A 15,527-nucleotide genomic window follows, 5' to 3' on the forward strand; every position below is an offset into this window, starting at 1 on the left:
CTGGTTCCATTTCCTCCCCTAAAGGTCAGTGGGTGGGTCTGGAAGTAACTGCTCTTTAGTGACATAGTTGGTTTTTCTGGAGACACCCCTCTCTCCCCCCGAAGGGCTTTCTAAGGATTGTATCTTTGTTATAAGTTTTGGCTTGGATAAAAGGGGCTTACTCTAAAAAGAGAATCTGCCGCTCGGGAGATTCTAAAATTTTAGGGGGGGGCACACAGAACACTGGGTAGTTCTTAAACTAGATTCTCATATTTCATTTTTAACATAAAGATGTTGCTACAATAGATCCCACCTTGACCAAAGTTATGTTAATAAACTAATTGTATTACTGCAGCAGTGGTATATCCTAAAAGTCTTGGCTGCTGCTTGAATCTTTCTTTTTCTTTTTTCTTTTCTTTTTTTTTTTTTCCAAGAGAGGGTTTCTTTGTCTACCTGGAACTAGCTTTTGTAGATCAGGCTGACCTCACAGAGATCAGCTTGCCTTTGCCTCCCAAGCGCTGGAATTAAAGACATGTGCCACCACCCACCGCCCGACTTGGTTGTTGCTTGAAAGGATCACTTGAGACCAGAACATTGTAGTGAGACCCTGTCTTTAAAACAAAGCAAAGCAAAAACAGCAGGAAGCAATACTAATTGTTATATATGGTTTGTTTTTTAATTATATTTGTGTGTGTGTGCATGTTTTTGTATATGCATTTGTGTCATAGTGTACAAATGAAGGTACAAGCACACCTTGCAGGGGTAGATTCTCTCTTTCTGCTGTGGGTCTCTGGGATTGAACTCAGGTTATCAGTATTGGTAGCAAGTGTTCTCCCGTCTCTGGTCTGCATTGTTACTTCTAGTAGTCATAAAACTTAGTGAATAAATGTTAACTAAATATAATATTGCTACTTGATGAAGTAAACCTTGAAGAATAAAAAACTGCTCTAGTCAAAAGATTGTTTTTATTTTGTAGAATATAGTTAGATTATAGTGTAAGAATACAAATGAGAAAAACTAGAAAGCAATTAGAGAATAATTGGATGAGTTGGAAGTCTGACTTTTTTTTTTCCTTTTTTTCTTGTTTGATGATGATGAAAGAAATCTAGTCTGTTGAATAGGATTTGATGTTTGTTACCGTATTTTAAAATTTAAATTATCACATGTGATGACTTAAGGCTCTAAATTCTCCATTAGGTGGAAGAATAATCGCCCTGTGTCAGCAGATGGAAATTATCGTCCTTTAGCCAAGACAAGGCAACAGAATATCAGTATGCAACGACAAGAAAACCTTCGATGGGTGTCAGAGCTCTCTTACATAGAAGAGAAAGAGCAGTGGCAAGAACAAATTAATCAGTTAAAGAAACAACTTGATTTCAGTGTCAATATTTGTCAGACTTTGATGCAAGACCAGCAGGTAAATTGTATCTTTGAAATATATTCTTTTAATTTACATAGTTTTAAAACAGTACACATTTTCTTCAAGATATTGGTTAACTGTTGCCAAAATTTTCTTCCAACAGACTTTATCTTGTTTGCTGCAAACTCTTCTAACAGGTCCTTACAGTGTTATGCCAAGCAATGTGGCATCTCCTCAGGTACACCTTATAATGCATCAGCTGAACCAGTGCTACACACAACTAACGTGGCAACAGAATAACGTTCAGAGGTAATCTGCTTGATCACAAGTATTGCTACTGTATAGTAGTGCTAAAATGAAAGAGTTTTACACTTATCTTCAAGGAGAGAAAGACTTGAGCCAAACTGCTCTCAGTCTATTGTCTGAAACTTATAAGCCATGATCTGTACTGTGGGCCTGAGATTTATTTATAAGATTGGTATTAAATTATATACTTAATGTTGGGTAAAGTATATAAATTATACCACAGCAAATTTAGGTTCTGACATTTATACCCATGTCTGTTAGTACTAAGCTCAGTACTTGTTCCAACAGCTAATTTATTGAATTAGACCAGCAGAGCAAGCAGATACTTGTTGTAGGATCAGAGTAGCCTGGCTATCCTGAGTGTTGTTCAGTCATTTCTTACGTGTATTGTTTTTTAATTTAGTTTGTTGATGGTACTATTATATTGATTTTTGTTTGACCTTTAAAGTCGACCTTTTTTGTTGCTGGTACTTTTAACTGACTTTTAAAATTACTGGTTTACCTTTTTGTAGGTTAAAACAAATGCTAACTGAACTTATGCGTCAACAAAGTCAACATCCAGAAAAAACTAGAAGCAAAGAAAGAGGCAGTAGTGCATCACACCCCTCTTCTCCCAATTTATTTTGTCCTTTCAGCTTTCCAACACAGCCTGTAAATCTGTTGAATCTTCCTGGATTTACTAACTTTCCATCATTTGCACCAGGTAAGTAACTGAAAACCTGAAGGAAAAATAAGTAAATGCAAAAATTTTGAACTGATTACGATACTGCATGCCTAAAGCACTAAGGAAGTAGAGGCAGTAGGATTAGGAACTCAAGGCCAGTCTCAGGTACTCACTGAGTTTGAGGCCAAACTGGGCTAAACAAGATCTGTCTCCAAAAAGAAAGAGTTTGAGTTTGTAATTTCTATTGTACTAGTTTTTCTTTTTTATTGTTTCATAGTTTTTTCTATGCATATAATGTTTGGAGCAAATTTCCCCCTCTATATGAACTTTCCCTGTATCCCACATCACCACTTTTACCTTCCAACTTCATGTACTATTTTTTTGTTTGTGTTTGTTTTTAAACCTACTGAGCCCACTTAGCCTGCTAGTGTGTGCAATGATCAGTTGATAGTAGCTTTTCAAGAAGGGATAGGGCTTTGTGAACCCCCTTTCTGTCTATATTACATGAATGTTTTAAAATAGTATATAACTATTATTCCTTGGAAATTTTCTACATACATAAAATGTATTGTGCCAGTCATCCTCCATACTTTTCCAAATCCACCCTCCACTCTCTCCCAACTTTTCATACTTTTTAAAAAATGACCAAATCTAATTTAGCTGCCCATAAACTGCTGTGTGTGGGGCCATCTGCTGGAGCATAGTTAACCTGCTAGGGACTGCAACCTTAAAGAATACTGTCTCCCTACCTTCAGAGCTATCACTCTTTAACTCTACCATAACACCACTTTGTCAGTAGCTCCGTAGCTAGGGGTGGGGACCTGGGGACTTAAGAACCCCTCCCTTTTTCATGCTAAAATGTTGACTGGCTTGATCTTGTGTAAGCCTTCTGTAGACATCACAGTTGCTGCGGATTCATGAAAGCAGCAACAGTCAGCCCTGTTATGTCCAAAGACACTGTTCACTCTGACCCTGCTCAGACTTTAGCTCTTAAAAACCCTTTGTCTCTCCTTCCTAGATGTTCCCTGAGCTATGTGGGGAGGCCCTGCATTATAATTGTCCCATTTGTGCCTGAGCACTTCATTGATGCTTATTCCCTTTACTTTGATCAGTTGTGAATGACTTGTAGAAGTTTTGGCATGCTTTAGAGTTGCAAGAGAAGCTACTAAAGTTACATTTTTCTACATTGTTCTAATGAAAAGTTATTAAACATGACTGCTAACAAAACTCAGGTATTTATTAAGTGGGAAGATACTGATCTTGTTTAAGGGCTACTGTCACCAGGCAAAACATTACGAAGTTAAAGGTGAGTAAGATAGTACTTAAGAGAAACCATATCTTGGTGGGTGCATTTAGTGTAGGCTTTTATTAAGATGGTTTTAGGTGTTTTTATTGTTATTTGCTTTGCTTTCCCTCTGTTATATGCCAGGTACTATATATTGCTGGGATCTAAAGATGAGTTAAGATAAATCTTAAAAGGAATTTAGGATCTAGTTAGGAAGGTAATAATGTTAATCAATGCTTATAGCAGTGCAATTGTTGCTTTAACAAGGAAACAGACAGATACTTAGAGAATATGAGCAAGTTGGTTTTAGAAAAGATGATATTTAAGCTAAAGGATGAATAGGATCATTATTTCCTTAATGATTAAAATGGGAAAAGCATTTTAGCCAGTAGAACCATTTAAGAGTTTCAGAGCATTAATATCATTTGGTGAATTTAGAGATAGTTTATTGTGTCTAGTTCTCAGAGCCAAAGCAGGGAAGTGATTGGTGTGGCTGGAGAGTAGCAAAGGCCTTTTGTGGTGTGCAAAGAAAGCTTAAGCTTTATATTGCAATCAAGAGGGATTACAGAAGTACTTTGAGCAGGAAAGTACATGAGACTTTTATTTCAGGAAGATTATACTTTCATACTATTGAGGAAGATTATACTTTCATACTATTGAGGAAGATTATATCGTCATACTATTGAGGATGATTATATCGTCATACTATTGAGGGAGATTATACTGTCTGTCATATTATTGAGGATGATTGTACTGCCATACATGCTATTGAGGGAGATTTTACTGACATACTATTGATGATGATCATACTGTTATACTATCAAGGGAAATTTTACTGTCACACTATTGAGGGGTTGGAGGGAGGAGCTAACAGTGTAATTGACTAGAAGGCTTTCGTAGTGATGTTAAAAAAAGAGTGTTAGTCCAACAGTGATAAAGCATGACACTAATGGTAAAGAAAACAGTTGAAAGTATTAGAATAGGCCAAGTGACCAGGTGATCAAGAAGGAAGAATTGAATGTATTTGCTGAGGAATGTAGAAAACATAAAGGTTGAGAATCTTTCATAAATATTAATATCCATATTTCACAGTGTATTTTCTTAATAGGATTTTAAAGCATGGGCATTAAAATTTGAACTTTTTTACTTCATGAGTATTGACTAATTGATAGTAAATATTGTTTGAGTAGACTTTAAGTAATAAATGACAAGGTACATCTGACATTCATTTTCATGTTCATGTTATTACTAATATTCGTACCCATGCCAAATGAGTTATTATCAATTTTGTAGCATTACTTTGAATATTAAGTGAAATTGTATATAAAGTACTTATCTTTAAGTCTGACACCCAATGATAATTTGATAAAAGCACTGCTAGTTATGACTTCTAGTACTTTTTTTAAGATTTTAAATTTTGATTCTTAATTATGTATGTATATCTGTGTTTGAATGTGGATTTGTGCACAAAGGAGTACAGTACCCATTGAGGCTGGAGGAGGGTGTCATATTCCCTGAAATGAGTGTATGGTTCAGGGAACTAAACTCTGTCTGCAGGAAGAGTTCATGTTCTTGACTGCTGAGCCATCCATCTCTCTGCTCTTGTAACTTCTAGTTTATTGGTTTTTTTCCTTTTTATGTATTATTTTTATATGTATTTCAATGCATGTGTATCACATGTGTGCAGTGTCCTTGGAGGCCAGAAGAGCTCATAGGATCCCCTGAGACATGAATTCCAAATAGCTGTGAGCTGCCAAATAGGTTCTGGGAATCAAACCCTGGTCATCTGGAAGAGCAGCTGGTGCTCTTAGGAGGTATATAAGAGCTATCTCTCTAGTCTTGACTTCTAGTTCTTAAGAGAGAACCATTAATTACTTTAGTATCACAAATATCTCAGATGTAGTAGGATGAGCTATAAGTAGTAAATGAATATATGAGCATTACTTTATTGACCTGGCAGTTTGTTTTGGTAGCTTTGGACTAAATATTTAGTCACTTAAAGCTCTTAAGAATAAATTTTAATTTCATTTGAGGCTAAGGTACTTCTTTATTTTTTTCTTTCCCGTGTTTTTATTAGGAATGAATTTCAGCCCTTTATTTCCTTCTAATTTTGGAGATTTTTCTCAGAATGTTTCTACACCTACTGAACAGCAGCAGCCATTAGCCCAGAATTCTTCAGGGAAAGCAGAGTATATGGCTTTTCCAAAACCCTTTGAAAGCAATTCTTCTATAGGAGCAGAAAAGCAAAGGTATTGATTGTATCACAGTCTAATGTTTTACCATTCACTTAAATTTTTTTAATATTACATTGTGTGTGGGGGGGGGGTCAAAGGAAAATTTGAGAGAGTAAGTAGGTTCTCTCTTTACACCATGTGGGGTCCTAGGAATCAAACACAGGTTAACAGGCTTGGCAACATTTACATGCTAGCCTATTTTGGTGGCCCACCTATTATGTGACATAACACAGGGAGAATTTTTGTGATATATAGTACCTTGATATATATGAAGTTTATACGTCTTATAGCTATCCCCCGAACTAAAGAACTGATCCTTGTCCAACTGCCAGAGTTTTGGTCCAGGGTATCTTACAAGATTCATATGACGTCACCAGAAATGTATGATTTATTCTTGATTTGATGTTTCCTTTTAGGTTAAAAAAGTTCAGTGTTTACTGTCTTAGTACTGGAAACTGAGAGTAACTGCTAGGGAATAGTTGTTTGATTTGTAGCCTCTGTATTATTCAAATATTATTATATAGGATATTATTTTATTATAAAAAGAGCTTTTAGCTGGACATGGTGATTCATGTCTTGATACCCAACACTTGGGAGGCAGAGGCAGAGGCAGAGGCAGGTAGATCTTTGGAGTTCAAAACCAGCCTGGTCTATATACTGAGTTCTGGTCCAGTGAGGGCTACATAATAAAATTCTGTCAAACAAACTTTTACCTAGAAAGTGTTGATAGTACATGATATCATTCATAAGATTTTATATTCTTTCTCATATTTATTAATTTTTAATATAATTTCCCTAGCTATATTCTCTGGCACAGTAGTGTAAAAGAAGAGCTCTGACTCCAACCTTCCTGCTGTGATTTTCCATCTTATTATCCATGTTTTGTATATCCTAGATATGGAAACTACTCTGATTTTGCATTAAGTATGTCATGCTTAGGATGGAACTACATATCTTGTTTTAGCTCTTAAAATATTCAAATTAGGTATCTTTATCTTACCAAGTCTGAACCTAAGTTAAGCAAGTCAGTGAGTTCAAACCTGGTAGTCTGTAATAAAGGTGGTAAACATACTGCATTACTGTAAATTTGTTAGTATGCTAACAAATAAGTCAGGCATACTATATTTTCTCTGTCATAACCTATCATCTATGCCGTTTTTATTATTTAAAAAAACAAATAAAATTCCTGCAGTGGGTGTTACACCTTTAATTCCAGTACTCAAGAGGCAGAATTAGTTGGATTTCTGAGTACAGGACTAGCCTGCTCTCCAGACTATGTTTCAGGATAGCTAACACTACAGAGAGACCCTGACTAGCCTGCTCTCCAGACTATGTTTCAGGATAGCTAACGCTACAGAGAGACCCTGACTAGCCTGCTCTCCAGACTATGTTTCAGGATAGCTAACGCTACAGAGAGACCCTGACTAGCCTGCTCTCCAGACTATGTTTCAGGATAGCTAACGCTACAGAGAGACCCTGACTAGCCTGCTCTCCAGACTATGTTTCAGGATAGCTAACGCTACAGAGAGACCCTGACTAGCCTGCTCTCCAGACTATGTTTCAGGATAGCTAACGCTACAGAGAGACCCTGACTTGAAAAAGAATCAAAAACAGAAAAATAAAAAAGCAGCACAGACAGTCTATAAAGATGAGAGTGGCTGTGTGCTCATTCTATTTCATTTATAGGGATTGAAATGTGAATTTTGCTGGGTTTAGTGATGCATACCTTTAATTCTCAGCACTCTGGAGGTAGAGGCAGGAGAATCTTTGTAAGTTCAGGCCTGGACTAGAAAGCAAGGTTACCAGGGCTGTTACACAGAGAAACCCTGGCTAGAAACCCCCCCCCCCCAAAAATGTGAATTTTATGTCTAACTTCCATATGTGGAATATTTTTCTGACTAAAAGAAAATAAAACTTTTAAGAAAAGAAACAATTCTAGTTCACAGGTCATCTAAAATAGTTTCCACTGAGTTTGTCCTCTGATCTCGAAATTTCTGACTTTTGTTTTCAGATAAAATGTATAGGTCCATGTCTCCCAAAAATATTCTTTGTAAAACACTTGCTAGGCTTTATAATCAAAAGCTGTATATTTCTTTTTTACTGTTGCTCTTAAGACAGTTATAAGCACATTGGCATATAAAGACTTCTGAGAAATCCTGCAGACCCATTTAATTTTGTTTTGTGCATTTTTAAAATAAGTGATAGCATTTAGCAGATAAAATTTGAGAAATGGCATTAGGTCAACAGGGGCTATACTCAGTGAGTAGTGGAGTACATTGGTCGAGTAGCCATTTGTTTTCACAGATTCCAGTTTGTTTGAAAGGCTTTGAGCAACTCATGTGTATTCACAGACTATTAGCTCAACTCTTTCACAGCCTTTCCTAATGTGTTTTGCCTGGTATATCTTATATTTTTGAATTTACGTTTCTTTCTACTTCTTACATCATAAATACTAGATCTTTGATTTAGACCTTGCTAATAAAGGGTCCAAGATAAAAGTAATTTGTAACACTTGGTATTTGCACACTGAATGCATGTTTTTGTGAAAACATTTTCCTAGCTTGATTTTATTCACCTAAATCTATTCCATATGTGGAGATTTCAGTAGATGAAAATAAATCTTATTTGTATTATCTAAAACTCTTTATATTGGTAAGGAATCAGAAGCAGCATGAAGAAGTTGAAAACACCAAGACACCATGGTTATATGATCAAGAAGGAGTAGTAGAAAAACCACTTTTCAAGACTGGATTTGCAGTGCCTGTAGAGAAAACTACAAATAGTAACCGCAAAAATCAACCAGATACAAGCAGGAGAAGACGCCATTTTGATGAAGAATCATTGGAAAGTTTTAGCAGTATGCCTGATCCCATAGATCCAACAACAGTAACTAAAACATTTAAGACAAGAAAAGCGTCTGCCCAAGCCAGCCTGGCTTCTAAAGACAAAACTCCCAAATCGAAGAGTAAGAAGAGGAATTCTTCTCAGCTGAAAAGTAGAGTTAAAAATATTGGTAAGTTTTGAAATTTCTTGAGCATTTCTAGCATAAGTATAGTAAATGTTAGTCTTACTTTTTGTGTGTAGCTAGATGTATAGGTATTGTTGAGGCCTGATTCAAACATTTTTACTTAGCTTTATAATTTTTAAATTTCTAAATAGCATTTAATTATTTTAAAGCTTTGCATTTATTTTTTGTGCCTTTTAAACTTTCTTGTTTCATATATATATGTATTCCATACATACATACACACACGCGCATGTGCACGAAAGAATACACACCAGCATGCTTCTCTTTCCAGTGTCATATCCTTTTCTTTAGTTCCTCCCCCCGCCCCAAACCACTAAATCCAGTTAGTATAGCCCATATGTATATGGGTGTGGAGTCATACACTGGAGGAAATCCTGATAGTGAGAACACTTCCAGAAAAGAATGATTCTTTCCCAGCAGCTATCAACTGTCAAGACTCAGCTGAACAAATGTTCTCCAAATTTTATGTTATTGAAAAGTTGTCTAGATAACCAAATTTTACTTACTTTTTGTCTTCCAGTGTTATCCCATGGCACTGCATTGAATTTTAATCAAGTTTTCCTAGATTCTTGATGATTTGCTTAATGGACTTCTAATATTTAATACATTGTTGCTTTTTATTACCATAAACAGGCTTACTTGTAGATAAACTAGTGTTTCTTTGAATTTTGTTATTAAATATTATGTTAAAGTTCTCTTTATAGCACTACTATGTGTACTTGCTTTTAAAAAGTAGGTTCTTTTATAATTTTCTTAAAAGTTTACCAAAGCACTAGATTGAAAGAAGTTTTGTTAGTTAAACTTGAGTATTATAGATAAATCACATGCTTAAGTTTGGTAAAACCAGAGAACCATTCAAGTAGATAATGCTGCTTTTCTCTGAAACAGACCCTATGAACAGTCACATAATTTTGTATTTCCTAGTGTTCCCACAAATATTCTGATATATAACTAAAGGAATGTGAGCAGTTTTTATTGTAATGTTCTCTCATTTAGCTAGATAATTTGATGTGCTGGGGGCATTGCTCCTTAAACTTTTTAAGGTCTCATATGGGACTCCCATAGAATACTGTTTTAAGTATAGATTCGGAATCATCAAAAGGAGAATTGAGAGTTCAAGTCAGACTGGGCTACCTATTAAAACTCTTTTTAATAAACAAGCAAACAAAAAACAGACATATTATTGTGAAACAACTTTTCTTTTAAATTATAATTTGTCTTCTTTCCTGAGAATTTCATGTTCTGTAAAATGAAATAATATATCCAACCCCATTTTCCTCATTTAACTGTGCACATATTCCCCAAGATGTTACCTTCTCAATTTTATGTCCTTTTTTTTTTCTTTGAAGGTCTAATATTTTTATGTACAAAGAGTTGCATGATCTCTTTCACTGGTAGATGGCCTTGAATAATCTATTCAAGAAAGGTTATTTAGTCCACTTTATAAAACCTGTGTCCTTTGCCTACTAATGGAAACATTGCCAAAACTTGTTCAGTTTATATTTCTCCATCAGACCCTAGTTGTTTCAGTAAGCTTGAAAATAAATAAGAACCCTGCCCGAACTTCTGTGGGCAACTCTGGTAGAGGTGCTGGTGTCCCATCTTGCCTTCAGATGGCCAATGAGAAAAAAGATGTCTTTTTTGATAACCCACTAAGTCCAATTAGTGCTGTACATACATGTGGGGTTATCCACTGGAGCACAGGAAGTGTTACCATGGAAACACCTTCAGAAAAGACTGTTTCTTTCTCCCCCAGCAGCTATCAAATGCAAATCACTCCAAATTAAGCAACAAGGCCTAAAGAGCACCTCCCCATCTGTCTATGCCAGAGTTTGACTGGCTTGATCTTGTGCAGGGTAACTATAGCTACTGTGGATTTCTGAGTTCTGTAACCATGTCATATCTAGAAGACAGCATTTTACTGCACTTTTCTCCGTCCTCTGGCTCTTACATTCTTGCTACCATCTCTTCCAAGACATACCTGGAAACTTGGTACTTAGGGGATTCTGTTGATAGAGATGTCCTATTGAGGACTATGTGCTCAGTTTCTTCTCAGCATTTTGACTAGTTTTGCATCTTTGCAACGATTGCTGTCCAATGGGGGAAAAAAAGGCTTTCGGACCAAGGCTTAGAGCATCCCTCATCTATGGATATAAACAGGTATTTCAAAGGCAATTTTACAATGGCCATTTAGAAAAGTAATAGTAGCAGATTGAGTTGTAAGGCCTAAGACCTCCCCAGTACCAGGCATGAAATTCCCTCCTTTGGTGCAGGGCTCAAATCCTGTCAGCATTGCACCAGTTTGCCCATCTTGTTATTCCATTTGTTGTGGTCATGCAGGATCCAGCACTGGGTAAGACCTTTGGTGACTTTTCTCTCTCAGCAACCTTCATAACTCTGTCTGGTATTATGAAAGCTAACCATTAGAAAGGAAGTTTCCTATGGTTTGAGGTTGGTATCTCTTTGGCATACAATAATAGTGTGTGGTTTCTTTAGCAATAGGGTCTTATCCATGGAGTTACAGTGGATGTCTTAGGGTTTTTCTGTGGTAAAAGACCAAAAGCAACTTGGGGAGGGAAAGTTTTAATTCAATCTTTAGTTGTAAGCCATCATGAAGGAAAGTTAGGGCAGAAACCTGGAGTCAGAAACTAAAGCAGAAGCTATGGAGGAGTGATGCTTACTGACTTGCTCCTCATGGCTTGCTCAGCCTGTTTTCTTCTAACTTCCAGGACCACCTGCCCAATGTTGGCATCACCCACAGTGGGCTGATTCTTCCTACATAATCATTAAGGGAATGCCCAAGAGACTTACCAATAGGCCAGTTCAGAATCCCACTTTTCAGTATCCTGTGGTGTTTTGTATACCTTTGGACTCTGCCTGACCAATAACTTGTAGGGAGGTATCTCCTGACGTTCATTACAACTTGCATGTAATAGTTTATCTCCTCTGGGAGCTATATTGTCCACCAATGCAGAATAATTTCATGCAAATAATTTTTTTGTTTTTGAAATTAACTTACTCACATGGTTTCCTTTTTTTTTTTTTTTGGTTAATTCATGATCTATTTCCCTTCTTCTACGCTATCCCCAACCTCCATTCTTGGTTAGTTCTTTACTCTCCCCACCTCCAGTATACCTTTTCTTCTTTCATAGCGCATGTATTCCATTATCACTCCAGTTATACTTTGCAAATGGATTTTGAGGTAGTAGGCTTCCATAGAGCTTTCCATTCTCCGTCCTTTTGATTAGCCTTCCCTACAACCCCTTGGTTTTGCTCATACTCCTCCCTCCACAAGCCATTCTACTCCCAGTAGTGTCCCTTCACAACGCCCAACTGAAAAATGCCCCTTTCTGGCTCCACACATGAAACAAATGATTTGAAGCTAGAATTGGCATCTGAGAGGGATCATGCGACATTTGTTTTTCTTCACTTTAGTTGCTATAATTCTTTTTATAATTCCTTGCATTTAACCTACAATCATTATTTCATTTTTCTTACTACTGAGTAATATTGCAATGTGTTTTCTTACCCATTCGTGTATTGATGGACTTACAAGTTGACTCCACTTTCTACCTATTCTGGAAAGAGAGGCAGTGGACATTAAAATGCAGGTGTCTCTGTAATAGGATATAGTCTGCTGAGGATATGCCTAAGAGTCCTATAACTGGGTCATATGGCTATTTCTAGTTTTTTTCCCCCAACACTGCATGCCCATTAACAGTTTGTAAGAGGTCCCTGTCACAGCATCTTCACCAATATTTGTTGTTATTTGTATTGCTGATTATGGCCATTCTGTCAATGCCGTATATATGGCTAAGCTTTTTTATGTTAGGGCAAAGATTGTTATTCTGATCTTTGTACTGTCATCCCTCGTATGCAATTATAAAGATACCTGCCCAAATAATACATTCACATTTGTTCAACTGGCATTCCCTGCCATTGTTAAAGCACCATTTACAGCAGAATCACACAGTATAGCACTAAAATTGATAATGTATGACAGAATCAAATTGGTCAACTAAACTCTTGCTATTTAGAATATAAGCCATTGATAAGGAGCATTGACATCTATAAACTTAATAGAAATGCACAGACTGTTGAAGCCCACCTGTACTAATAAAATCAGTATACATTGTACCAAGATTCAAGAACAACACTGGAACAAAATGAAGGAGGACAGAGTTTCATCTTTAGCCATTTTATAGTCCACTGATGTCCTGCAGGAGTGAGACAGAATATTCTCACGTTTCAATAAAATTTGTGAGGGTATGAGCATGCATCTTTTTTTTCCCTTGACAGCTTCCCAGAGAGAGAGAGAGGAAAGTGAGAAATGGCCACATAGCATCCCTGTGTTCCAGGAAACTGATAAATAATGGGTTAGCTCTTCTTTCAGTGACTGTTTGGAGATGTTCAGGGCCTCCAGAATACCATGGCTGATGCATTTCCCATCTGTAAAGGCATAAGTAGAAGTGCTATTATAGGTATTTCAGTTATGCTAAGTAAAACAGACCCAGACATAAGAGAGAGTTATGGACAGAAATTAGAGATAAAAACCTTGAAGTATCGTGTGTTACTCATGCTTTCTTTCACAATACTGTCTTGTCTCACTTGGCCAGTGTTAATATGAAGTAGTAACCATTACTAATTCTGCTGTTTCCCTTGAAGAAAGTTGACCTGTTTACTCACATCTATAATTGAAGTTATTTAAGAGGCTGAGTCTGGAGGATTGCAAGTTTGAATTCAGCTTGGCTCATTGTGAGATACTGTCTCAATAACAAAACAACAATCCCTAAATGCCCTAGAGATAACTCCTTAGTTACACATTTGTACCTTAACTTAGAAATTCAGATCTTCTTTCCTTTCTGATAGGAAAGATGGCATATCAGGGAAAGATGCTTGCCACTAAGCTTAGTGACCTAAGTTCCATCCCTGAGATCCCCATTGTGGAAGGAGAGATTCCCCAGAGTTGGTCTAGACCTCTACATGCTGACTTAGCTAAACATATACATAATAAATAAATTTAAAATATAATATAAAATTTAAAAAGAAAGCTAGCCCTTACCCTTAATAATTTTTTTTTTTCGAGACAGGGTTTCTCTGTGGTTTTTGGAGCCTGTCCTGGAACTAGCTCTTGTAGACCAGGCTGGTCTCGAACTCACAGAGATCCGCCTGCCTCTGCCTCCCAAGTGCTGGGATTAAAGGCGTGCGCCACCACTGCCCGACACCCTTAATAATTTTAATTTGGGTCTTTAATCATGGGTCTTTTTTCTCCTCCTTTGTAAATATTTTTAAAATTACTCATTATTCTTCTCTCCCCCCCCCCCTTTCTCCTTCCCTTTCCCTCTCCCTTTGTCTGTGTGTGTGTGTGTCTGTCTTGGGTCAACGTCCCCAGGCATATGTATGAAGGTTAATGAAAGTGAAGGTTAGGGGACAACTCCATGTAGTTAGTTCTTTCCATTTACCTTTATATGTGTTCCAAGGTCAAATTTTATTACCTAGGCTAGCACAGTAAGTGCCTTTAGGGTGAGCCACTTCTCTGGTCCTTCCCTCTGTAAAATTTTTTTTGATTATTTTAATTTATGTATATGAGTATTTTGCCTACATGTTTGTATGTACACCACACATAGCTGATGTTCTTGGAGGTCAGAAGAGGGCATCAGATCTCCTGGAATTGGAGTTATGGATGGTTGAGTTACTATGTTGGTGCTGGGAACTAAACGCAGTCTTCTGGAAGAGCAGCAAATGTCCTTACCCACTGAACCACCTCTCTAATCCTCCATTCTTTTAAAGAATATTGCTCATTCTTTCTTGGAGTTCCAACACCAACTCCCGTTTCTCACTCTTTCCCCATGAGGAGTGGATTGACTGCATGTCTGCTTTTGTAAAGTACATAAAGAGAATTTTCTATGTATCCATAACCTATGTATAATTTCAGTTATGATTCATTTAATACTTCTCGTGTGATTCAGTAATAGAGTCAAAAGTAATTTAATTCCATTTATGTAAATCTTATTAGGTTAACATACCATTTTTTATCTTCAGAGCAATTGTGATAATCAAACCACCATATGTATGGTATACATATTGTTTTCCACAATACTTTTGGTAGAAATTTCTTTTATTTGTGGATCTGCTCCATGTGATAAACAGTAATAAACTAGCCTTTAAGAGACCTCTTCCTGGTAAGTTTCATGCAGAATGGATAATTGTGAATAGGCTTCATCCTGGAAAACCAGTGAAGAAATCCTAACTTAAATTATGTTCTTAGAAATAAAAGAGGAGGTTTGAAAACACACAAGATATCACAGACAGAACAATATTTGAGGAGTTTATTTGATAATATCAGAGCAGCTGCTCTGATCAAGGGGACATAAGTAGTAAAGGTTCTTCTCTCATTTATCTTGATTGACAAGGGTAAAATCTAAACTCGAGTCTTAAAGAAAGCTATGTAAGAAGAGATGAGTGCAACCTCTCCTTGGCACTTCTTATCTGAGGAGTAGTGATTCTGTGTCTCCTGGAGATACTAATAGGCAGTGTGGTGAGCTTCCCTACCTGCATGTAAGTAAACATTAGCTTTTGCAGCTGAGGGAGAGAAAATACTTCTTTCTTTTTATATTGTTAGCTAGAATGTGGCTTGACCAGAGGAAAAATGTGTCTGCGCTATACTCTTA

At 36.7% G+C, this 15,527-nt stretch overlaps 1 protein-coding gene across 35 annotated transcripts in view; it reads left to right on the top strand.

Annotated features, from left to right (window-relative positions):
* Pcm1 (pericentriolar material 1) overlaps window positions 1-15,527 on the top strand; it is a 97,026-nt gene that overhangs the window by 44,860 nt on the left and 36,639 nt on the right. For all 35 annotated transcript variants that reach the window (XM_075986589.1, XM_075986593.1, XM_075986594.1 and 32 more), the window contains 5 exons: window positions 1,177-1,396; window positions 1,503-1,648; window positions 2,158-2,348; window positions 5,672-5,843; window positions 8,486-8,841. In XM_075986589.1, coding sequence (XP_075842704.1) covers window positions 1,177-1,396; window positions 1,503-1,648; window positions 2,158-2,348; window positions 5,672-5,843; window positions 8,486-8,841 — 1,085 coding nt within the window. The remainder of the gene's footprint in view (window positions 1-1,176; window positions 1,397-1,502; window positions 1,649-2,157; window positions 2,349-5,671; window positions 5,844-8,485; window positions 8,842-15,527) is intronic.

The sequence above is a fragment of the Microtus pennsylvanicus genome, chromosome 9 (assembly GCF_037038515.1).
Source record: "Microtus pennsylvanicus isolate mMicPen1 chromosome 9, mMicPen1.hap1, whole genome shotgun sequence".
Lineage (NCBI taxonomy): Eukaryota > Metazoa > Chordata > Mammalia > Rodentia > Cricetidae > Microtus > Microtus pennsylvanicus.